The 26,389-nt window shown below is 46.7% G+C and overlaps 1 protein-coding gene across 1 annotated transcript in view; it reads right to left on the minus strand.

The window, feature by feature from the left end:
* The window catches only part of OCA2 (OCA2 melanosomal transmembrane protein), an 833,084-nt gene that overhangs the window by 329,378 nt on the left and 477,317 nt on the right, over nt 1-26,389 (minus strand). The window contains exon 16 of the mRNA XM_086934183.1: nt 1,806-1,953. Coding sequence (XP_086790309.1) covers nt 1,806-1,953 — 148 coding nt within the window. The remainder of the gene's footprint in view (nt 1-1,805; nt 1,954-26,389) is intronic.

Consider the following 26,389-nt stretch of genomic DNA (forward strand, 5'->3'; position numbering starts at 1 on the left):
GCCCTTTTCATTACAGCAATCCAATCATGGCAACTGCTGAGGAGATTAGAAGCCTGTAGTTATTTAACGTTTGCCAACAGTCTCTAGGGCCGGGATGACGCTGCCATGAACAGATAAAACTCGCCTCCATGAACAAATGTTCATGAAACCATCATTAACCTAACTGCTTTTTCCACCACTGTCATCAAACATGTCTTATCATGATAGAACCAGGTATCCTTTTCTACACCTCACATCTCCCAATAAATACGTTATTCATAGCACTGGTGGAAGTGATACAACTGCCATATTAACCCTATATTAAAATCAGTGAGGTGCACAGAGAACACCAAAAACTGTTCTTCTCTAACCACATGGTAAACGTTCTAGCTAAAGTATTTTTCTAATAGTGTTTTTGTGCATACTGTACATGTGCTGCAATTTTGATAGACGGTGCAATTCATGTCTGTGTACTATATAGAGTGACTAACAGAATTATTAGAAATATATATTTGGTTTTATTAAGCAGTTCTGTAAAAGTGATGGTCAGAAATGCATCAACCGGTCTCAACCTGGAGTGATTACTCTAGGAGCATTCCATCCCATTTCATTGTATGTAGCTCATTTATGCTGGTATGCCGCGGAACCACAAGTAAATAGAGACTGAAAGGAGCACACCAGCGTAATTACTTGTGGTTCTGATTATTTAAAGCATTTGCATCCATCACATTTCTGCTAACTGCTTCACCTTATGAAGCTTTGGTACACACAATGAGGATGCTGAGCTTGCTGTGCACAGGGACTCTATCTGCAACTCAATGTTTACAAACCACAAGCCGAAATATACCTCGAATTCCACAGCTTGGCTTATTACCAGCGGTTCAGATTGATTTAAGCATTTCTATCCAGCAATTTTAGACCGTCAACTTCCATAAACTAGTCTTAGTCTAGGAAACCAAACAAACGTACCTTGGCACTAGAAAAATTACTAAAAATGCATGGCAACATCACACCCGTACAAAAAGACCTTCACTGACTTCCATTCTGAACCGCATAATATTCAAGACATGTTACATCATTTACAAAGAAATACCAATCACAACCACCAAACCTACCAGAGAATTCAACATTTAAGAAGGTCAAACCAACAGCATTGATGGCTCCAAACCATAAGGACCAAGAATGAAACTATCATGATACAAGCCTTCTTGAGCCACATGATCAGGACTATCAATCCAGCACATATCAGGCTTGTTCCTTCACTCCTACACTTCCCTAAAGGCTCTGAACGCTAATCTCTTGAAGGAGTGCCTCATTCACCATCATTCATGATACCATTTGCTCCTCCAAGATGGGAGACAGTCCATCTAAAGCTGCTGAACACCATACTAAATCAATCCCTACAAACTACTATTTGCAGCGTACCAGGGATCCCAGCTACAGTTGCAATTTTCATACGCACAACACTAACTGGCCTTTTCAATAATCCTCATGAATTGGAGATGTAAGATCTTACTCATTTTCTAGTTCAACAAATGAATTCACAATACCATTTTTTTCTAAAAATATCAAATTATTTCTCACTTAAAACAGGAAGAGGACTGCCATTTTTTTAAAAATGTATGTAAATTTTGGAAAAGATGTATGCCATTCCATAACTGGTGCACTTACAACAGCGGTATCTTCGGGCATGTTTTTCACAAGTAAACATAGTAGCCCGTGCCGTGTATGCTTGCGCTCTATTCAAATATCCCCTGTTCAGCCTGTTCTTAAGTTTCACACATTTCATTGGCCTAACACAACCAATAGCAGTAAATTCCTTGCACCTGTGGAAGGTCCGGAGGTTTGTTCTGAGTAAGCTCTCAAGGGCCAGCACTTTTTGCATCAGAAGGCATTTCACCGCAGTCTCCTCCCTGCTGGCGGGGTTGATGCGCTGTGCTGTCAGCCTCCACACGTGGATCTCATGTTTCAATTCTATCCCACAAAAATAAAAAGGTAAAATCATTGTCAGTGTTGCAAATTAACATTTTAATTAAACATGTAAGAACCGTCTGGTATGCCATCAGGCTAATAATATCATTTAGTAGGGCGGTCTCAAAGAAGAAATGCCAAGATAGGATGCAAAGCGACAGAAGGAGCAGCAAAATTAATAAATCAGGAATCAATTCAGTTGTTCCAGCTTTGAGGAGTAAAACATTTCAGCATCTAACATTTGAAGCTTTACTTATTCACCAATGGGAATCAATGTTTATCGAATAAGCTTCAGAAATGTTGTTTAATAGACGTATTGTATTGCAACACTAAAGCGCAAAAAACAAACAGCAATATTAGGTTTTTAGAAATAAGCATTTCTGTCAATTGACTTGTGGAAGAAAACATTCAGAGACTATTCTCTTAAAATGCATGCACAAAACAACCTGCTTGGCACAAAAATTCTACACCACAATTTCTCAAGGAAATAAACATCCCGAAAATGGCTGCCTTCAAGAAACCTCGTACTATGTCCATTTTTCTGGCACTCCACCTTATTCGCCCCAGCCCTCAACCCCCTCACCAACCTCCAGCGTTGCAGAAAGGCATAAAACGTGGCTGATCACCCTTTCCAGGATGGATCTCTTTAACCTGTGCGCCTCTCCCATCACCAAATGATTACATCATACCTGTGGCTCTACTTTTTAATCCGTAGGAGCTCTAAATCCCCTTATTTTCATCATGTTTTAGATTTGGACTCTTCTCTCCATATTTTGTTCTTATCCGAGTGTGTATTTCCTCTTGTAGTTTTATTGTACATTTTGGATGTGTTCAATGCATCTCTACTCTGACATTCCGAATTTTAACTGTTTTGGCCTTGATATTTGTATTTATATTTGTTTTGACAGAAGTGTATCTAAAGCGCCCTCCCTGACGGCCTTGCTCTCCACTCACATCACTATGAATAAACAAAGATCGCTAGGGCCCTAGTGGCCCCCGGGGCCTGGCTCGGGAATGAATTATTTATGTGAGGGGCTTGGTGAAGCTGACGGGCCTGTCAGGGGCAGAGGGAGGCAGCAGAGGTGCCCCTGTGTATTGTGAGCCCGAGAAAACGGCAGCAAGGTAGGATAGCTTGAGGAAACATAAGATACTCGTTTCATCTCCCAGCTTCATGCATTTTTTCCAGGGATTGCCTGCTGTCTGAAAAGAAAAAACTTCTGAATGCTGAATAGGTTGAATAACATGCATGAAGGCTGCTGCGGAGGCACATGTGTGTTGCTGCAATCAGCCTTTATATTATCAGAACTTTAGCATGCAAGCTATCACTTTAGATAAACACACTGATAATACGATTTACTGGTTGGAGACGATTTATCTTACTGCCCATTTTAAAATGGCACTTCTAGTCATTTATATGGGTAACTACTACTTAATATGTACAATAGATGGGTGTTCGATTTTCAGTTGGTCAAATTACTTTTAAATAGTCCCTTCCCATTTCGGTGTGCTATGATATCCAGTTTGCTAGTTAGTTTGTGCAGCGCTCACAAGTCAGACTGCAGCTTCAGGGCGCTACTACATATACCAGGATTCACACGTCCTATGGAGTGCGCTCTTTAAAATACCACAAATACATGCAACACTATGCGTCATTACGGATACCTTGAGTTACATAAATAAGTTAGTTTGACATACCATATCTTAAGGCAAACTTTGAAGTTATGAATTTGCTTTGACTGGTATTGACTGTCATAAAAAAATGGGAGTGTACTTTAACAAAAGCGAATAATACTTGTGCATTTCGTAATAATTTGTGGATTTGAGACTCTGGATCGCACCATTTGCGTTCAGTATGCTCTTCACATTTTTTTGCATTAGGTAATAGTCAGGGTATCAATTTTGACGTATTGTGATGATCAGTAAAACTCAGAACTTAACAGACACAGACTTCTCCGGATGGTCTGCGCATGGTATTCTGCAAACAGGATCATGTTGCGGCAACTTCATGCGGGTGCAATGCCTTACTAGTATGTTTTGATTATGAGTGCTGTATCGGTGGGTAGAGAGGACTGGGCTCAAACCCATCCACTTTTCGAACTGAGAAAGCCCCAATTTCGTTTTTGCAGTCCATGTTCTTGTATCCGGTTCCATATCCTCAAACCAATGTTCATTATTCCACTCTATCAATCGTAAACATCCTCTCGAGTGTTAGCCACAATTCTAAAGGATTGCATCACCCCCCACCCCATCATAACTCCCCTTCTACCTTTCCCTTTACACTTCTCCAATCACAGCATTTCTCCCTCCAAATCAGCCCAGTAAGATACCCTTCTCAATCGATGTGTCCAGCAGTTGATTTCTGTGCTAGCAAGAGGGCCATGGCCATGAACCCGTTTCACACTTTATTCTTCCTGGGTTTTACAAACAAACCCAACAAACATAAGGGTTTTTAATAATCGCTCTCTGCAGGTTCTTTGCTCCAGCACTCATATAATTTGTATCCAAAATTCGGCGCTGGCGGGTCAGATGCATATTAAGGGATAACTGCCTTAGCTCATGGACCTGCAACAGTGCGATTCCACCATGGGGTACATTTCCAGCCGGTTTCCATTGTGTTAAATAAAGTGTGCATGAAATTAAACAGCGCATTCTCGACAGATTGGATGAGTAATTTACTATTGTCTCCCAATCTCCCGGTCAGGCCTTGCCCTCAATCTAGGTCCCTTGAGGCTCTCAGGTTCGTCAGATCTCTTTAAATCCCTTTGAGGGGTTTGTGGGAATGCACCACAGCCTTTCTCCGATTCCCAATGTGAGCATGTGTTGTAGAGGGTAGCTTTTGACTGTTTCTGTTTTGAGTGTTTTCCCATTTTCAATTCCTTTTTCCCCGCCAACTTGCCAAAATTCGGAAATTGCCCAACCGTTAAACGGTTCGTTTATCTTAATTTTCCATATGTGAGTAGTCGTCCTTATACAAACCAAACCTGCAGTATTCTAATGCATTTTTCTTCCCGTTTCATCACCCATTTGACATCACTTCCGGGGACTTCCGGTATATCGTTCACAGATGCATGTTAGGGTGGTTTTACATTTCCGCTTGAATCTGTACCACATCTGTTTGATAATAAAGGGCATATAATTCGGGACGCTCAGCCCTACTCCAGTTGTGAGAAGTTTCAAGGTGTTCAAGGCCACTCTGCCGACCCCCAATTCCACATCAGCAACCAAGAGTCAAGCTCCCTGAAGATCTTAGCAGGCACTGGGAAGGCATGTTTGTGAAGTGATGGAGTAATTCAGGATAATAACATCTTCGATACGCTGGTCATCAACGATATTGGTCACTTAGTGCCGAGATCTATGCAAACTGAGTGCTCTTTTTGTTTTCCTTCTATTTCCATACATCAGGTCTTGTTTATTAGGGCATAAATACACTCAAACATCAACACCAATGCCTGCGATCCGACAGATTTTTGATTCCACTGTGAGAAGAGGATCTTGCCAGCAAGTCCTTAACCATCGTAAAAACCAGGAGCGATAGGGGACCCCTGTATTGTGTTTCTCTGCAGTTCCAATGACATCGGATAGTGTTCTCAGTTTCATCCTTGCCGTGGGGTGAGCATGGAGCCGGCGAATCCACAGCAACATCAGCTCCTGCTTAAGTTTTCGGAGTACTGCCCTAATAAAGGCCTTCTTCCGGTTGACAAAGTACCATCGGTTTCAAATCCTTTCTCGGTGTCAAATCCCTGACCTGCACGAGGTGCCTAATTTTTGGGGTGATGTGTGATGTGGTGTGTGCTACAAAACCATTCTAGTTTGAGTGGACCAGTCCTGGCAGCACTTTCTGCAACTAAGAGGCTAGAATATGGCTATAAATTATACCATCCTTATTGGACATTGATGAAGGTCTACACGCTATCCGGTCAGGTGCACCCAGAGGGATTTTTTAGATACTGGGTCGAGCAAGGCTTCTAGTGGTGTTGGCATAGTGACATTCTGACGGTTCACTTCAGACATTGTCAGAAGTCTTGGGGCCACTTGAGTGATATGTGCTTTAAAAAAATTCTCTGTGTCAAAGCAGTAATGATTCCCAATACTTCTCAGAGGTTGACCCGGTCTCTGACGTCAATGGGCCGTTCACGGTCCTTGAGAGGTTGGCAAGGCCTGTCTTTCAATTACACATGACCGTTTATAACCAATTCTGTGCAAAACATAGCAACAAAACATCTTATTTCCAAGGAGACATGAAATTGGGATATTTTTGCTTTTAAGCGGATTTCATAAGTGCATCGAAATAGAATATGCCTTCATATCAAATAATACCATGTTTATGAAGATGTTTTCGAAATGTTCCCGTTGTCAATTTATTAGGTAATGCCATCTAACCATCAGATGTGCTTTCCATTAAAGCAACATAAATGTAATTCCCCCCACTAGTAGTGGAGCGCCTAAACCTAGTCAGTTTTGTGTAACAGTAGTAAAAAAAAAAAAAAAAATCGCCTGACAGCCAGTTTAAAAAGACAGAGTTTGCCTCCCCTTGAAAGTTTACCAGCTGAACTCTAATGTTTCCACAGTTGAAAGAAAAGCCACCTTATTACAGGGGGACCACTGTCTCATGCAACAATCAGTTAAATACCCTTCCCAGTCTGCTTTCGCGATCCAGCCTGTGAGTAATGATGCCCCTCACAGCAGGGTAGTGTGTGGTGGGGCACCCACACCATAGGCAAACAGAGGTGATATTTCTGCATTATCAAGGCACAAAACAGGCCTTGCCTCACCTAATGGGCCCTGTTAGAAATTGGGTTGCTGGTTGACTGGGTATGAGCTATGATCAAGCAGCAACTACAATCCTAGTCAGGGTAAGAGGCAGGCAAAGCATTAATTAGCCTGTGCTCACCCTCTGGTAGCTTAGCATAAAGCAGTCATTCTTAACTTTACAGGCTGTGTTTGAAGTATTTGTGCAACACTTCAAACAGTAAATCAGTGAAAACACCCCAAAAAAAATTCCACACCAGGTTAAAAAAAATACAGCAAAATGTAATCAGTAAAACAAGACCAAAACAACAAAACCAATCAGTAAAACTGGAGATACTGAATCTCAAAGTTTTTAAGTAAAATAACTGCAAGAAGCAAAAAAGCACTATTGGGGAGATATGGACGCACCAGACCGGGATGATGTCCCAAGTTCAGGCCAACGGCGACGATAGGCCAGTTGTACAAAGTACCTTAAATTGTGGTTGCGGACTGTTGCGTGGTTCCGCAATGAAGATACGTCGATCAGGAGAGGCAATGCCTCAGTTCTAAGATGCAACAAGGCTGCTGTGTGAGGTCCTGATCCATCAATGTTGAGGATCCTGTAGATGGGGCTTGCGATGTGATCTGGTGTCGAGGATGCGAGGCGCAGCAGAGGCGGTGTGTCTATTCCGATGAGCAGCGAAGCTGTGATGCTGAGTTTCAGCATCGTTGTCTAGGCTGCTGTCTACAAGGGATGCAAGGTGTTTGCACCAGGTAAAGCCAGAGGTTCCAAAGGTGAGAAGTCAGTCTCAAGATGCAGGAGACGGTGGGGATGGGTCTTTTGCAATGGGTCAAATCCATGCAGCAATGGTGTTGTGTCAGTTCTGCTCAAGAATGGACCGCTCAGCTGAGAAGATTTGTCTGTTCTGCTTGGGGATGCATCGCTAACAGAGAGGACATGTCGGTTCCTCAACCAAGCCCCTTAGGCCCACTTCCAAGGGTCCAGGACTGGGGTGGCACCACTTGTCAGGGTAGACTCACAGTCTTCTGTCCCTAAGACTTCAGATCAGGAGGACAGACAACTAGCTCTTGGACTCACTCAGGGTTCTGGGGTCAAGTGATGCAGGTCCAGTCTTTCTCCTCCAGGCAGAGGGCAGCTGAAAGTTCTCTGCAACATGCCACAACAGAAATGGAATGGACATGGCAGGGGGGAAGTCACAGGACATGATGGTCCTGATATTTGGACTTGATCAAAAAAGGGGCAAAGCAGTAGTCCAACAGAGAGCAGTTAGACAGAATGGCAGTCCTTCAGCAGTACAGCAGTCCTCCTTCCTGGCAGAGTATGCACAGGTCCAGAAGAGTCATGAACTGGTGGTGTCTGAGATCCAGTACTTATACCTGGTGGTGGCTTTGAAGTAAGGGAGACTTCACAGATATGCCTTTAAAGTGACCAGAGGCCCTGCCTTGGCCCCAGACTCACCACAGGGGGTATGCAGCACTTTGTGTGGGGACAGGACACAAACTATTCAGGTGTGAGATTAGATGTAGTTCCTCCCTCCCATTCTGCCTAAGCTCCAATTGTGCGTGGCTGTATAGTGGGAATACACAAAGCCGAACTGCCACCCACCCCAGACATGTGTTCAGAGACAGGCAGCAGGTACCAAAATGGCTTAAGTAAAAAAAAGTGTCATTTTCAGAATTGCAATTTAAAATCCAACTTCACCATAAATTGGGATTTCAAATTGGGATTCCAAAGACACCAAACTTGAATCAGTTATATCTTGCCATTTGGAAATTACTCCTCTAAAATGTAATAAGGTAATCCTGATGTTATTCTATAGGAGATATAGGCTTTGCAGTAGTGAAAAATGACAGTATTTCACTACCAGGACATGTAAAACTTAAAAGTGCATATCCTGCCTTTTGAATACAGTGCACGCCACTCTCTGGGTTGTCCAGGGCCTACTTTAGGGGCGACATATGTATAAAAAGTGAAGGTTTGAGTCTGGCAAAAGTTTGATTTTGCAACCCAAAAATTGGGGGAGGTAGAAGTTAAGGCTAGGTTTACCCTCCTTACTGTATAGTTTCACCAAATTCGAGAATATCGAAAAAAAACTAACCTACCGGGGAACTAGGATTCAATGAAAGTTTGTTGTAATCACCTTACTAGAAAAAAATATTTTTCTAAAAACCCCTCACCCATCAGGGTTTTTCTTCAGGTGGCATGCTTTATCATTGAAAATCTCTAGAAAAATAGCCTTTTTTTCTAGTAAGGTGATTACAAAAATGTTGATTTTGCCAGGTTGAAACAGCAGTGTAAACTGCACACAGGCTTTGCAATGGTAGGCTTGAGACATGATTAAAGGGGGTACTTAAGTGGGTGGCACATTCAGCGCTGCAGGGTCACTAGTAGCATTTAATTTAGAGGCCCTGGGTAAAGGGAATACTATTTCACAAGGGACTTGTAAGTAAATTAAATATGTTAATTTGGGATGAGCCAATATTATCATGTTTAGGGGAGAAAGCACAAACAGTTTAGCACTGGTTAGCAACGATATAGTGCACTGAGTCCTAATACCAGCAAAAACGAGAACAGAAAAGTAGAGAAGTTAGTCTTAGGATGGTCTCCCCCAACTGGTTGCCTGTCAGGTCTAACAGGCCCTTTTAAAAAAAAAAAAATTGAGTTTTATATAGCGCTGGCTAGACCCTGAGGTATCAGAGAGCTTTACATGATGAACAAACATTGTTTCAGAGCATGGTTACAGAGTTACATCAGTGAGTGTAGTTACAGGAATTACAGGAGTACAAAAGCATAACAAACATGAGGGAAAAAAATAGGCAAGGGGAAAGAAGATTAGGGGAGAGGGGACGGAATTGGGGAGGTAGACTGAGAATAATGGAGGGAAGAGGAGGGGGCGGGTGTAGGAGGCACAACGGGGAGACGAGGAAAAACAGTGTCCGACGTCCAGCTGGGTAGGTGATGGCCAAGGGGTGAACCAGAGTCAAACTCCTCTACAGCTGCGTGGGACAGCTCCACCGGTCATCGGCCAAAGGTTGCTCGGGTACAGCACGACACACAGAAAGGTTATAGTTTCCACTTAGGGGCGGCATAGTCCAAACATTTCATCGAGTGTGCCGGTCACAGTGCCCTGTGCTGGTCTCCCAGCGGTAATGGAATAAAAACCCAGGGCTCCGCTGTGTGAGACTTCCTTGTCACTGTGGACTCTCTCAGAGGGGTCTCAGACTCCAGGGTATAATTGCTGGATCCTTCCCCAACAAGGGGAGGAGTGCTTTGTAAAGGGGCACACTCATGGTTGCCATTATTAGAAAATTGGTGTGACCAATGTCCCCAGAGACGGCTATCTATGGGTCAGGCATTGGGCACAGCTCAGTACACTCCTCGCATCTGGCCTTCACACTGCTCCTCTGTGGTCCCAGAGGCCTCCCGTTTGTGACCTATCTCTTATCTGGTGCATCCTGGGCCTCTGCTACTGAGGTTAGCCCGCTTTGGTGCTGCAGCCAACTCCACTGCTGCTGCTTCACGCTGGTCTCCATATTCATAATCTCAGTGCCTGGCATATTTGCGCTGATCAAAATGCAGCTTCGTCTGGGTCTTATCCGTCTTCCCCATGACTTCCGCGGCCAAGAGCTCCCAGTAAAAGATACAAGGTGCGCCGAGGATACCCAGCCCAAGGAACCACTGCAGCAATGGCCATATGCTAGAAGCCTCAGCACATGAGAGGGCCCGCAAAGTAGGGGAGACAATGTCAGGACAACCCCTCCGGCTTAACAGTCTATCCCTGATACTGCCACGCCTGAAGCAAACAGCAGCAATCAGAATCCTTATTGGCACAGAACCTGAGAACTGAGATCCAAGAAATACTGATGTAAAGTGTCACATGGGAGCCAGGGATAAGGCAGTGCACCAGTAGCAATGATATGGATATTTCAGCAGGCCCAGCTGTAAGACCTCAATGCAATCTACAGCCCTGCCACAGACCCAGGCACTCCGTACCACAGCAAGTCAAGCAGAGCGCACCAACCTCACCCCATGGGCTGAAGGCAAGACAGCAATATCTCGGGCGGACACAGAGTAGGGGAGCAGGAGCACCAATGTCTCTCTGTGCGTCTACAATCTCCTTGTACAAGAGAATCCGCATTCCAACCCCGTCTAACCGCTAAAGGGCAGTTGTACAGGAAGTCTAATCAGCAACCCCTTGCTAACAAATACTTAATTACATTTCTATAGGGAAACCAATCAACATTCGCTGCACCTCAGCAGATTTAAAGAACAGTGGCTGCCCAGAAGGTTGTAAAAATATTGAAAACATAGGTTCCGAGTTGAAAGATCAAGAACAATCACATTATTCAGAGTTCATCAGCACTGGAATAAATCATATACATTTATGATGAAAGGAAAAAGAAAAGGCTTTACGCATTCATTCAATAAAATGTAAATTGGCACTATATTTCACAGCAAGGGCTCTGTGCTTGTGTAATATCACCTTGAATAATGTCAAAATAGTGTAGAAATGGGAGTAAAATACAGAAGACAATGGAACAATATTTAGAGTTATAATTGTCTGAGCAACCTCGGGTCCAAGAACAGAATGAAAAAAAGTCCCTTAATCTAATGTTCACATTGCTACAGTCTATGACGTTTAGACGGTCATTTAAGGGTCATCAACAGGACTAGTAAACCTATATATGATGCATTAGCAGTTGATGTGAGGGGTAGTCAATTACTCCAGTGAACAGTGATTTAGAGAAAGTCTGGTGTTTGGGATGTGTAGTAAATACAACTAGAGGTTCGAGGATCACTAAAGTAAAGCAGTTTCAGCAGATTGACTGGGAACACCCTCAAATGATCCTCTTGCATCATATATACATTGTTAATCCTGATGATGACCCTTAAATGATGCAGGATTGAAACACCATTGGCTGTGGCAATGTGAATATTACAATAAGGGGGAAAAGATTGGCACGCTAATAACTCTTGCTAGAATCTTTTCTTTGCAGTATGTCAAAATCATGTAAAAAAAAAACATTAAGACAAACATCCATATATGTATATAAACATAGATCAATCAATCAATCAATCAAAGCATTTATATAGCGCACTACTCACCCAGAGGGTCTCAAGGCGCTAGGGGAGGGGGGTCCGCTACTGCTCGAATAGCCAGGTCTTGAGTTGCTTCCTGAAGGCGAGGTGGTCCTGGGTCAGGCGGAGGTGGGTCGGGAGGGAGTTCCATGTCTTGGCGGCGAGGTAGGAGAAGGACCGTCCCCCTGTGGTGGCTCTTCGGATGCGGGGGATGGCAGCGAGGGCGTGGCCGGTCGATCGAAGCTGGCGTTTGGGAGCGTAGAAGTTGAGGCGGCTGTTGAGGTATCCTGGGCCTTGGTTGTGTAGGGCTTTGTGTGTGTGGGTGAGGGGTCGGAAGGTGATTCTCTTGTTGACCGGGAGCCAGTGCAGGTCTCTCAGGTGTCCGGAGATGTGGCTGCGACGGGGGATGTCCAGGATGAGTCGTGCTGAGGCGTTCTGGATCCGCTGGAGTCTTTTCTGGAGTTTGGCGATGGTTCCGGCGTAGAGGGAGTTGCCGTAGTCCAGACGGCTGGTGACGAGGGCCTGGGTGACCGTCTTCCTGGTCTCGGTGGGGATCCACCGGAAGATCTTACGTAGCATGAGCAGGATGTTGAAGCATGACGAGGAGACGGCGTTGACTTGTCTGGTCATGGAGAGGGAGGAGTCCAGGATGAAGCCCAGGTTGCGTGCGTGGTCTGTTGGTTTGGGTGCGCTGCCTAGGGCGGGGGGCCACCAGGAGTCATCCCAGGCGGCGGGTGAGGATCCCAGGATGAGGACTTCCGTCCTGTCCGAGTTCAGTTTCAGGCGGCTGTTCTTCATCCATTCGGCTACCTCTTTCATCCCTTCGTGAAGGTTGGCTCTGGCGGTGGCGGGGTCGTTGGTGAGGGAGAGAATCAGCTGGGTGTCGTCGGCGTAGGAGATGATGTTGAGGTTGTGTTGGCGTGCGATGTCTGCGAGGGGGCACATGTAGACGTTGAAGAGGGTTGGACTGAGCGAGGAGCCTTGAGGAACGCCGCAGATGACTTCGGTGGCTTCAGACCTGAACGGGGGGAGGAGGACTCTCTGTGTCCTTATCATACATACGTCTGAGTGCCAATTTCACTTTGCTTCCATCCATGACAGCGAACTGCATTGGGCAATGGTTCAATCCACAAGAGAACCATCAGATCAGAAAAGATGGCCTTTTCTGATCACATATGTAGATACACCAGAAAATGAATGTGCATCAGCGTCAGAGCAGGTTGACACTTTTTATAGTTCCCCTTTGTTTCTTTGCTTCTCCTCTTTTTATTTTAATGTTTAAGATGATACAACAGCTCTCCAGGAAGTACTAACAGATTGCTTGCTTGCCTGCCACTCATTATAAATGAAGTGTGTTGCATCCAAGTGGCTGCTTCCTCTAAACCAGGAGACCACTATGGAATGCAGTTGCCCATACTGTATCATACTGTATCAACGTTTCACTATTCTAAGACAGTCAACATGTTTGTTCTAAACGTTGCGGTCATGTTGGAACTTTAACCCCTTCGATGCTGATGACGAGCTCAGCTCGTCATCAGCCACGGTGGTCGTGTGCTGATGACGAGCTGAGCTCGTCATGTAACACTGTTGTTTGCATTTTTCAGCATAGCGGAAAAATAACCACAGCAGCCAAGGTGTTAAAATAAAGATGGACTACTTTAAACACCTATTCTAGACGGACACTATCTGCTATGTTTAGGTTTTCTTTTTGTACTTTTATTCTTTTAATTTATCTTGTATATGCTGTTGAGTTTGTGTGTTTATTGTGGTGTGTCAGAGTGAATGTAAGAATGAGTCAGTGGATGGATGAATGAGTGGGTGCAAGAGTGCAAAGTTGAGTGAGTGCATGTACAATGACTTATTGACTGCCTAAGCCCATCAATGACACAACACACACTTCCTTTCTTAAGCCAAACCTATTGGCATTGCCAGTGCTTGCACTAAAGTGTGATATACTCCAAGGCCCAATTAACTTGAATTGTGGTTGAGTTAAAATCATCGGCCATTTCTGGTCCCAACAAAAAAGGAAGACTTTTCTCTTTTTTTTTTAGTTTTATATAGTGCAAACTAGACCTGAGAAATCGGGTTACAGAACGCTTTACATGTGCACCAGTTACGTTACAGATGAAACATTCTTTTTTTTTAAGGCACGGGGAGATTAAGTGATTTGCCCAAAATCACAGGATGTTGAGCGTCGTTGCCGAGACTCAAACCTGGTTCCCAAGCTTTGAAGTCGACAGCTCTAGCTGTAATGCTACATCCTCCTTAACAACAGATCCACTGAGGTTCAGTAAATCAAGTAAATATTTTGTGCTGCTGGGTCCAACTGACATTTTAGGGAATACGGACTCTATTGGTCCTTTCCTTGGGTGGCATGGCATAGCCTGCCTGTCGTACTCCAAGCAAGGAACCGGATACCTAGAAAACATCAAAATAGCAAATGGGGCTGCAGGGTTATAGGTTCAACCCATTATCATGCTTACTATTAATGACAGAGTGGGCGTGTACTGTAACCTTGAGATTTCTGTCAACAGCTAATGCCTACACAGCAAGTGTGAGCGAGGGTCAATGCCAGTAGGGTGAATGCAGCGCAGCTGCAGAGCCCATTTCTTGGCAGCTCCACAGTGGTACCTTAGTGGCATCACTGTAGGCTACGTACACTGCAGCTCCCCCCATTGTATCCATGATGCTCCTTCTTTCTTTTGCTCTTGCACAAAAAAGCCACCCCATTCAGTCCTCCATGACTACAATATGAAACACACCTCAGCACATGAGACAGGACGGCAGGAGTGGGATTATATGGGCCTGAAGAAAGGGGCATATTCTGTGTTAGAATATCAAGAATGAAGTGTTAATGGTGGCGATTCATATTTGAGCTCCTTTGTACAGTGGCAGTGATCCCTGCCTGGGCCCGAGATGATTCTATGCAAAATGTTAGTACTAAAATATATTTTTTTAAATATTACTACAATACTTTACAATTCGTATCTGCACGTTACAATAACTACAGTATTCTGAACAAACATGGCACATCCAAACCACTTGAGCTTAAACCTTGAAAATCAGCAACTCTTTTTCCACAAACCAGTAGTAGAACATGTGGAACTGTCCATTTAAAAATAAAAAAAACCTTTTCTTAAGTCCCTTGAATTTTGAAATCTATAATTTTTGTATTTGAAAATGTTGTAGACGAGGGTAGAAGCCAACAAAAACAGGCTTCTGCCAAGTGGCTGGTCAGGTCTGCAGGGTCGCCAGGTGTTAGAACTGGGGATCTCTAGTTGGCAGAGGTAGGTACCACTGTCCAAATAGGGACCCTTGCTTCTAGTCAGGGTAAGGAGGAAACACTCTTAGATAACCTCTGCTCGCCCTCTGGGTAGCTTGGCACGAGCAGTCAAGGCTTATCGAAGGCAATGTGTAAAGTATTTGTACCAACACTCACAGTAATCAATCAATCAATCAATCAGTGACACTTATAAAGCGCGCTACATACCCGTAGGGTCTCAAGGCGCTGGGGGGGGGGGGGGGGGGGCGCTACTGCTCGAACAGCCAGGTCTTCAGCTTCTTCCTGAAGGAGAGGTGGTCTTGGGTCAGGCGCAGGTCAGTCGGGAGGGAGTTCCAGGTCTTGGCGGCCAGGTAGGAGAAGGACCTTCCTCCTGTAGTCGCTCTTCGGATGCGGGGGACGGCGGCGAGGGCGTGGTTGGCTGATCGGAGGTGGCGTTTGGGAGCGTAGAAGTTGACTCGGCTGTTGAGGTAGCTCGGGCCTTGGTCGTGTAGGGCTTTGTGTGCGTGGGTGAGGAGGTGGAAGGTGATTCTTTTGTTGACGGGGAGCCAGTGAAGGTCTCTCAGATGTCCGGAGATGTGGCTGGTTCGTGGGATGTCGAGGATGAGTCTGGCTGAGGCGTTCTGGATCCGCTGGAGTCTCTTCTGGAGCTTGGCGGTGGTACCGGCGTAGAGGGCGTTGCCGTAGTCCAGTCGGCTGGTGACGAGGGCCTGGGTGACGGTCTTCCTGGTCTCGGTGGGGATCCACCAGAAGATCTTCCGTAGCATGCGTAGGATGTTGAAGCACGCCGAGGAGACGTTGTTGACTTGCCTGGTCATGGAGAGGGAGGAGTCCAGGATGAAGCCCAGGTTGCGTGCATGGTCTGTCGGTTTGGGTGCGGTGCCCAGGGCGGGAGGCCACCAGGAGTCGTCCCAGGCGGAGGGTGAGGAGCCCAGGATGAGGACCTCCGTCTTGTCCGAGTTCAGTTTCAGGCGGCTGGTCGTCATCCACTCGGCTACCTCTTTCATCCCTTCGTGCAGGTTGGCTCTGGCGGCGGCGGGGTCGTTGGTCAGGGAGAGGATCAGCTGGGTGTCGTCGGCGTAGGAGATTATGCTGAGGTTGTGTTTGCGTACGATGGCCGCGAGGGGGCTCATGTAGACGTTGAAGTGGGTGGGGCTCAGAGATGATCCTTGAGGGACGCCGCAGATGACTTCGGAGGCCTCTGACTTGTACGGTGGTAGGCAGACTCTCTGTGTTCTTCCGTCGAGGAAGGAGATGATCCATTCCAGCGCCTTGTCCTGGATTCCGATGTTGCTGAGGCGCCGTACTAGGGTGCGGTGGCAGACCGTGTCGAATGCCGCGGAGAGGTCTAGGAGGATGAGGGCCGCTGTTTCTCCATTGTCCATCAGGGCTCGGATGTCATCGGTGGCGGCGATGAGGGCGGTCTCGGTGCTGTGATTGGCTCGGAAGCCGGACTGTGAGGGGTTGAGGGATCCGTTCGTCTCGAGGAAGGCGGCCATCTTCTTGTTGACGGTCTTCTCGATGACTTTGGCTGGAAACGGGAGGAGCGAGATGGGGCGGTAATTCTTGAGGTCGGTGGGGTCCGCTGTTGGTTTCTTGAGTAGAGCGCTGAGTTCGGCGTGTTTCCAGCTCTCAGGGAAGATGGTGCTGTCGAAGGATGTGTTGATGATGTCTCGCAGGTGGGGTGCGATGACAGCGTCGGCCTTGTTGAAGACGTGGTGAGGGCAGGGGTCGGTCGGTGATCCGGAGTGGATGGAGTTCATCGTGCGGATGGTGTCTTCGGTGCTGATCGGGGTCCAGGCGTGGAGGGTGGTGGTGGGGGGTGGTTGTTCGGTCATGGTGTGCGTTGGTTGGTTGTTGAAGCTGTTGTGTATGTCCGCGATCTTGTTGTGGAAGTATGAAGCGAGGGAGTTGCAGAGGTCTTGCGATGGGGTGATGTCGTTGTTTCCTGCGCTGGGGTTGGAAAGCTCTTTCACGATGTTGAAGAGTTCCTTGCAGTTGTGTGCGTTGTTGTCCAACCGGTCCTTGAATGCTGTTTTCTTGGCGGCGCGGATCAGCTGGTGGTGTTTCCGGGTGGCAAGTTTGAAGGAGGTCCTGTTGTCTGGTGTCGGTTCCCTTCTCCAGACTTTCTCGAGGGCTCGGCAGTTCTTCTTGGAGCTCTTGAGTTCGTCGGTGAACCATGGGGCCTTCTTGCTGCCGGGTCTGCTAGGCGGGGTCCTCAGTGGGGCGAGTTCGTCCGCGCAGTTGCTGATCCACTTCGTGAGGTTGTCGGCGGCCTGGCTGGGGTTCGCTGAGCTGGCAGGAGGGTGCTGGCTCAGGGAGGTGGCGAGCTGGTCTGCTGTGATCTTGTTCCAGCTTCTGCGGGCGGCCTGTTGCTGGTGGTGGTGGGTCGTCGTTCTCTTGAAGGTGAAGTGGACGCAGCTGTGGTCCGTCCATTGAAGCTCTGTGGCGTGGCTGAAGTCGATGTCTGTGCTGGAAGAGAAGACTGCGTCGAGTGTGTGTCCGGCGAGGTGGGTGGGGGTGGACACCAGTTGCTTGAGTCCAAGGTTGGCGAGGTTGTCGAGCAGGGTGCTGGTGTTGCGGTCGTTGTTGTTCTTCAGATGGAAGTTGAGGTCTCCCAGGAGGATGTAGTCAGCGGAGGGGAGGGCATGCGGGCTGACGAAGTCGGCGATGTCCTCGCTGAATTGTGTGCGTGGTCCAGGGGGTCGGTAGATCAGGGTGCCTCTGAGGGTGGTGTTCGGGTTGGTGTGGATCTGGAAATGCAGGTGTTCGGCGCTGGTCAGGGTGTTGTCGGTGCTGGTCGTGAGACGGATGGTGTTCCTGTGGATGATGGCGATGCCTCCTCCCATCTGGTTGGCGTTTCGGTCCCTCCGGACGATCTTGTAGCCCTCTGGGATAGCGATGGCTATGTCGGGAGCTGAAGAGGCGTTCATCCAGGTCTCCGTGAGGAAGGCAACGTCAGGGGCTGTGGCGTCTAGAAGGTTCCAGAGTTCGATGGCGTGTCTGTGGACGGAGCGGGTGTTGAGCAGGATGCACTTGAGGTGGGTGCTGCTGGTGTTCGACTTGGCGGGTGCTGGTGCGAGGCTGGTCCGGAAGCAGGTGAACTTGCAGGCGTGGCAGCTGAAAGGTCCGTGGGTACGTCGTGGAGTGGCTTGATGGCATTCTGGGAGTCGGCCGGTGTTGAGTGCGGTGAGGTTGGCGGCGGTGTATGTCAGGCGGGTCGGCCGGGGTCTTCGAGGGCCAGGGGTCCTGGCACTGGGCGCGGTCCAGGCGCGGATGGGCGCAGACGGGCTTACCTTTGGCGCGCCTTCGGCGCACAAACGGCGCACCCGCTGCGCGTGACCGCTGCGCGTTCACACGGTCGCCATTTAAGGCGAAGTGCGCGGGTGGGCGGAGCAGCTGGGAGGCAGGAGCGGGGAGGGTACAGAATAGAAAAGGGGCGGGGAAAGGTGGCGGGAAGGGAGAGCGGAGGGCGGCGAGGTAGGCGGACAACAAGGAAGGAAAACCAAAACACAGGCACAACGAAAGAAATAAAAACAGGCACAAATTACAGTGAAAACAAGAACAAGGCAAAAACAACAACAGCGGAGGCAGCCGGCGGCTGGCAACGAGGCAGGCAGCGAGGCAGAGGGCAGGCAAGGGGCACAGGCAGCAGCTGGTGGCCGTGCGGCGCGGGGGTGAAAACACCACAAACTGACTCCACAACAGTTTAGAAAAATAAAGGTATTTAATCTAAACTACACAAGACCAAAACGACAAAAATCCAACATACACAGTTCAAGAATATGGTTTCAAAATAATTCTTAAGGTTGCATTAAAATAATCCACAGTTGCCTCACATTTTGCCAACAGTACCTTTCAATGTGACAAATTTCCAAAACAGAAGCTGGTGCGGTGGAAAACAAGCGATGCGTCACTCCTGAGACCCTGGGGAGGCGATGAGACGACCCCGCTGGACTTAGAGGGCGTGTTGCGACGAATCCGGTCTGTATGGGGCTGGAGGCGATATCTTGTATGGATGCCGGTGCGGAGTTTCCATAGGAAAATGCTTGCAAAGGCACGATGCGACGATCTTTAGCAACTGCGACGATCTCCGGGGCGACGATGCGCGGCTCAGCGGCGACCTTTCACTCCTTGATGCGATGGCTGTGGGAAGATTCTCGCAGCGATGTGATGCAGTGATCTCACCCAGCAGTGACAGGCTCTGCGACAATGTTTGCAGCAATGGAAATCTTCCCGCAAACAAAGGGTGCGACGTCTTCAGGCAGCGGCAACAGGCGCTGCGACGATCTTGGTCTTCGTAGCGGCAGGAATTTTCTCGCTATGCCGGGGATGCAATAAAACTTGCAGAAAGTTTCTTAAAAGCTTGGTTTCCAGCTTCCCAACACAGGTACAACTTCCAGAGGCACCACACATCGGCCAAGCACTCCAGGAAGGACAGAACTCTCTCAGCAACGTTCAAGGAAGCTGGGGGTGAAGTCCTTTTGTTCCTGGGACTTCTTAACAGGAAGCTAGCTCTTCTCAGGTCCTTGGAGATTCCTTCAAGCAAGGGGACACAGCAAAAAGCAAAGTCCTTCCCCTCTCCTTGGCAGCAAAGCAACAGCAGGTCGGTCAAGCAAAGCAACAGCAGGACGGTCTTCCTTCTTCAGTTTCAGCTTTCTCCTTGGCAGAGGTTCCTTCTTGATTCCAGGATGATCTAATTTTCTGTAGTCAGGGGTCCTGTACTTATACCCCTAAAAGGTCTTTGGTCCCTTTGTGCAGGAGGGCCCTGAGCCCGGTCTGACCAGTTCTGGGTGTTCCTTAAGCACGTTGTTTTCCTGGCCTCTCCTTTCAGAGAGAGAGGTAGGGTCGTCAGCTGCCCAGCAGGAGGTGGAGCCAGCATGTGGAAGGCAGGCACAGTCCTATTCAGGTCCAGGTGCTACCCCCTCCCACCACTCTAGATGCAGATGGAGCTATTCAGCCCAGGGATGGCCCACTCAGACTCTGGAAGCCACCCAGCCCCTGCCTTTCACAAACCAGACAGTCAATTCACAAACAGGCCAAGGCACACAGGAAGGCCAGACAAGAGAACTGCAACTTTCTAAAGGTGCTGTTCTCAAACACAGGATTTAAAAACCACCTTTCCTAAATGATATGATATGATATATGATAAAAAGAATTTATATAGCGCACGTTCACCAACGGTTTCTTGGTGCTGAGTATGTGAAGGGCGAAAGCAGAGTACGGGTGTGAATTAGTGATCGTAGGCCTGGGAGAATAACCATGTTTTAAGAGCTTTACTAAACATAGGATATGAATCAAGTTGGCGTAGGGTGGGTGGCAGTGAGTTCCAGAACTGAGGTGCTAGGAACGCAAATCTGAGCCCCCCATGTTTCTTACGCTGGAAGACATGGGGGGGGGGGGGGTCAGAAGATTGGCATTAGCAGAGCGAAGGGTGCAGCGGGGGATATAGCGCTGAATTCTGTTGGCTATGAAGAATGGCCCGTGAGATGCTAAAGCTCTGTGGGTCAAACAGCCGATCTTAAAGAGGCAACGTTGGGCAATGGGGAGCCAATGCAGGCCCTTGAGGAGGGGTTTAGCCTGGTGCAATATAGGTAGGTCATAAACCAGTCTGGCTACTTGGTTCTGAACCAACTGAAGCCTCTGTAGTTGATAAGCAGGGATCCCGGCATACAAAGAATTGGAATAGTCAATTCGCGACATGACTAGTGCCAGGGTAACCTGAACCAGGGCCTCGAAAGAGAGGAGTTTGCTAATTTTTTGAATCCTGCATAAATTAAAAAAACAGGAAGAGACTACAGAACTAATCTGAGTTTTTAGTGTCAAGTCGCTGCTAATTGAGACCCCCAGGCTCTTAACCGTACAGACAGGGGAAGGTGGAGGGCCCAGGGCTAGTGGCCAAAAGCTAGGATGCCAGGGGTCAGAAGGGGGACTAGTAAGTACCAGCTCGGTCTTACTTGGATTTAATTTAAGCTGGCTTGAGTCCATCCATGTGCTAATGGACGTCATGATGGACTGAAAGGCTTCAATTGCAGGGGCAGATGGATCAATGGTAAAGACGAGCTGGATGTTGTCAGCATAGTTAAAAATAGCTACGTCCCTCCTCCGTAAGTCTGATATTAGTGGCCGGATGTAAAGGTTAAATAAGTGCAGGGAGAGGGAGGAGCCCTGGGGGACCCCGCAGGTGAGTTCCTTTTTTTCTGACGTGAGGTCGGATAGGCGGACAGCTTGGTAGTGGTTGCTTAAGAATGAGGAGATCCATTTTAAAGGGATGCCTCGTATGCCGGCGCCTTCAACACATTCGACCAAAAGCTTGTGGTCGACCGTGTCGAAGGCAGCCGACAAATCCAGCAGGACAAGAGCCTAAGAGATATTATGGTCCGCGCCTCTTTCCAACTCATCATGTACTGCCAGTATGATAGATTCGGTGGGGTGCTCGGGTCTGAAACCTGCCTGGTGGGGGTCCAGGTAGTGAGAGCACTCCACGAATGTACTGAGGCAGCTTGTGACATAGGCTTCCAGGATTTTCCCCAGAAACGGTGAAAGTGAGATGGGTCGAAAATTGCTGAGAACGGCAGGGTCTGCGCCTGGTTTTTTCAAAATGGGTCGTACTTCAGCTATCTTAAAACAGTTTGGTACAATGCCAGTAGACAGGGAGTCGTTAAGAAGGGACAAAGGGATTTCAGGAAGCTGAAGGACAATCTTGCGGGCAATGTGGGGAGGGCAGCTGTCAGTGGGGGACCCGGAACAAACTTTGTTTAGGAGGGAGAAAAATTTCTCTAGTGTCATGGGCGGGAAGAAGTCAAAAGAGAGCGGGTTTTGATATGCCTGAGGGGGGGCCGGGGGGGAACAGTCTTGGGGATACTGGCTTTGATCGTAGCTATTTTGTCAAAGAAGTAGGTGTTGAGGGAATCACAGAGCTGTTGGGAAGAGGCCAATTTAGTGGTGATCCGATCGGGTTTGACGAGCTCATCCACAATGGAAAAGATTTCCTTCGCTTTGTTGTCAGATCTAAGAATATTTTGAGAAAAATAGTCTGCTTTTGCTTTTAGGATGGCTTTTAAGATGTGTTATTACAATCTGAGTTCAGGGATACCAGACGTTTATGTCCTACCATGCTCCTATGGGAAGATATGCTGGTAGCCACTGTATCCAATATCCCCCATGATGGCCTATGGGCAAGGTAGCCTTACTATAGTGAAAAACGGAAATGGCTGCCTTTCACTACCAGAGCATGTAACATGCACTAGTACATGCTCTGCCGCTCACATACACTGCATCCTGCCCAAAGGGGGTACCTTGGGCCTTCCATAGGGGTGGCCAATGTGCACAGAAAGGGAAGGGTTAGGGGTAGGCCTGGCCAGTGGGGACACTGACCAGGAGGACATGGCAGTTCACAGACTGCACACAGGCACTGCGGTAGCAGGCCCGAGACACCATTTTAGGGCTACTCTTGTGGGTGGCACAATCAGTGCTGCAGGCACACTAGTAGCATTTGTACCACCAGCCCTGGCACACTTGGTGCACTTTACTAGGGACTTCTAGGTGATACAAATATGCCAATCATGAATAACCAATTAAAATCACAATTTACACAGGGAGTACCTGCACTTTGACACTGATCAGCAGTGACAAAGTGCCCAAAGCATCTAAACCAGCAAAAACGAAATACAGCACAGCGTCAAATATACAGGAGGCAGAGGCAAAAAGACAGGGGAAACCACGCCAAAGATGCCAGGTCTAACACCAGGCAACCAGCATTTAAGCTGGTTGGGCCATGGTGGTGCCTTCTTGTTCTTACTTAGCCTTCCTGCAGCACACCTCATGCACTTTGCCCTTCACTGTCACAGAATGTGGGATATGGACAGCTCAGACAAAATACCAAAAGCTCATTTCCTGAAAACCTGCACTCATTGTAAACTTGGAGGGCTTCAAACCCCAGCACAGTTAGAGTGGTGCACTGAAACCATTTAGCACTGCTAACGCGAATTTAATTATTTACTGAATGCTTTATTAAAAAAACGTGCAGAATTTATGTTTAAATAGGTTTAATACAAAATATTGTAGTCGGAAACCATACTTAGAACCTGCAGTCCTGTAACCTAGTAAATAAACCTGGATTTTATTTTAATGAATGAATGAATGATTACGCATTTGTATCGCGCATGGCTACCCTTAGGCATCCCAGCGCATTAAGTACCTAGTCATTCCTCCAGCTCAAGGAAACAAAAAGGTTTTTAACTGTTTCCTGAAAGTAAGGTAATTAGGTTCCCCTCGGATGACATCGGGGAGCTGGTTCCAAAACTTTGCGGCATGAAGAGAGAAACAACGGCCACCCATCCTAGTCCTTTTAATCCTGGGAATTGTTAGCAGCTTCTTATAATTTGATCTAAGGGTCGGTGGAATATGGTGAAGTTGAAACATAGGTTGAAGTATAGCAGGACCAGAGTCGGAGATAGATTTATGGACAGTGCACATAGCTTTGAACCAAATCCTTTGCTGAACTGGGAGCCAGTGCAGCTGCTGTAATGCGGATTTGGCCGAGCTACGTTTAGGCACCTCCATAAGCAGACGAGCGGCACAATTTTGTACTGTTTGCAGAACTTTAATAGTTCCCAATTGGGCGCCCAAATACACTGCGTTCGCGTAGTCCAGACGTGACAGGATGAGCGATTGGTTGACATATGTAATGACACCATGTTTTAATGTGAAGGCTCAATACTGAAATGTTTGTTTTTCACTTTGACTGACAAATGTGCAAGTTGTTTTTCTTCCCTGTGCTGCAGACATTGCATTTTCAGAAGTTATCGTTTATTAGTTAATGAACACATTTGTTTTATTAGATGACGGATAGTAAACTTCCCACTACAGAACATGCAGACAATAGGGAGGAAGATTTATGGCAAGACGATTTAACAAACAAGAAAGGATGTGCCCAAAACATAAGTACACCATGGTTAAAAGACAATAGTACTCTTGTGAGAAAATGGGGAGCAGGTCTGTTCCCAGGAGCTTGTTGAAATCTTTTTGGTCAACATGAAGAAGAAAGAACATTAATGTTGCAACATAGAAAACATGTGTTTATATTCCTGCATGCCCTTGGACTAGTTAGCCAGATTTGATTCAAGCAAATTCTTCCTTTCTTTGATGCAGAGCAGACTGATTCAGTTTTAACTCAACCTATTTCCGGACTACCTGAGAGGAGAGACTGTTCTGAGTTTTCTGGACATCTCTTTATGAACAGTCTTAGTTTATTCCTTGATCTGCTCTTATATGAGCTAAGAATACATTCCCGCATATTCTGCTAAAGCTTTATGTGTTTTCTCTTTTCTCTCATCAGAAATCTTCATGGGTTTCTGAACTGATGCCTACAACTCTTTTCCCATTTTATCTTAACTCTAGCTTAGAATGGGGATGTTTCTTAATGGAACACAATTGTTACATATACTTAATTAATGCTTATTTTGGATTACAGAATTGATTCATCTATTTACTAAACATCGATTGATTGTTAACATTTACTGATGAATCTTGGAGAATAATACTTCACCAAACGAATGAATAACAAAAAAATTCTAATAAAACCCTTTAACTCAACTAAACTCGCTTTATTGACTGAACCAAAGTTATGATAACTGGTGATGATTTATGCTGAGCTTTAACTTCACATCTTAGCTGACAACAAAGATCCATCGAGCTAAAATGGACCCGGGTTCTTGGTGAGGAGTAAGTGACGGACAGAACCCCATGCTCCAACAGCACCACCAAACACCAGAACAGCAGCATTTTCTGGAATGCTGTGGACAAACTGGTGAACACTCCTTTGGCATGATATAGTCTTCATCAGTGTTTGCTGCAATCAAATGGACAATTTCCATGGCAAAGGTCCATCCACAGCAGCATTAACTGCAGTTGTTTAACTTTTGCGCAGCACAGCAGACAGCCCAATCCACTGCGCCTGCTCAACCACACAGTGTATTTCAGTACTTCTTACCAGACTGGGAAACTGTTCTCAGCAGTCTTGAGCGGATGGTGGAAGGCAGAAAAAAGTGGCTGTTTTTCAAAACGCCATTGAGAGTTTATGAATAGAAGGATCGATTTCCTCCCTCTGATGAGCTGCTGATGGATAAAAGTCACTAGTGTGATGGTCCTCCTTGTTCCCTTTTGAACTCTGTTGCCAGTGTTACACTGAACGATATACTTCTTCAAAGACTCATTGTTCAAAAGGGTTAGGATGACAAAGTGAGGTACAGGGCAAGTTTTAAATAGAGGCTTGCATACATCAGCATTTGTACAGCACCCCTTCAAACTGCACAATGAAAGTAATGGGGTATTGCCGGAGTGCATTTCAGAGCATAAGGATTTTTGCAAACTTAATTAAAAATGAACTATTTAACCAATGTTTTCAAAATCGCCTCCTCCACCAAAGTCTGCTTGAAGAAGGTGTAATTGATCAAAACTTAATCCAACCTTGGGCTTTGTCCATGCAGGCAGCACATGGTGCCAGTGAGGGAAGTTGGTGGCAGAAACAAAGGAAGCCTATTCGGTCTCTTCAGGTTGGTATACTATTGAAGCCAGGTGTCACTTTCTACTGCTTGGGTCCCCAGAAGATTGGGGCACCCAGGGACATTTTTATAGAAAACACTGTAGAACAATACTTGTGCCAGGCCTCTTTGGGAGACCAAGCTTCGTTCAGGGTTTTCTTTGCCCCTATTCGGTCAGTTTCGACGCTTTAGGTGTCCTTTTGTTCTTGATAGCCGGATCTAGCCAGTAGAAGGTTTTTCTAGATCTTTCTTTCCTATTAGCCCCCTCCCCCAACATGGCCTTGGAGGTCCTGGTGTGTCCACCCTTCCCAGTTACCTAGCCTTTCATTTTTTCCCCCAGGAGTCTTTCATTAGCTGCCATAACATTCTCCATGTTGTGGCCAGCCAATCATGATCTCCCTATTACATTGAAATGGGCCGATGAGAGGGTATCTAAACACGAAAGTTCCACATAGCTCTAACATTTTACCAGCGTTAATCCCCTTAATACGCACACTGAGCACCTTTGTAAATGCTAATTTGTTGAAAACAGCTGTTAACAATGAATTTACACCAAGCAACAAAAAGTATGCTTTCTGAATAATGTTCTGTCTCTTTGCGAAATTAGGTGTAATTCTGTTCAGTTTTTTCCTGTTTCAAAGAGCAAATTTTCCTAAAAGTATTAAAACGCCAAATTGCACTTTTGAGGTCCCCACCTCCACCCTTTTTCTTGACTCCTACGCGACGGATCACTGTGGAACTTTCCATGGAGCTAAAGTGGATTAACTTTTTTGGGAAAGTTTTATG

This window comes from Lissotriton vulgaris, chromosome 8 (genome assembly GCF_964263255.1).
Source record: "Lissotriton vulgaris chromosome 8, aLisVul1.2, whole genome shotgun sequence".
NCBI classification, from domain to species: domain Eukaryota; kingdom Metazoa; phylum Chordata; class Amphibia; order Caudata; family Salamandridae; genus Lissotriton; species Lissotriton vulgaris.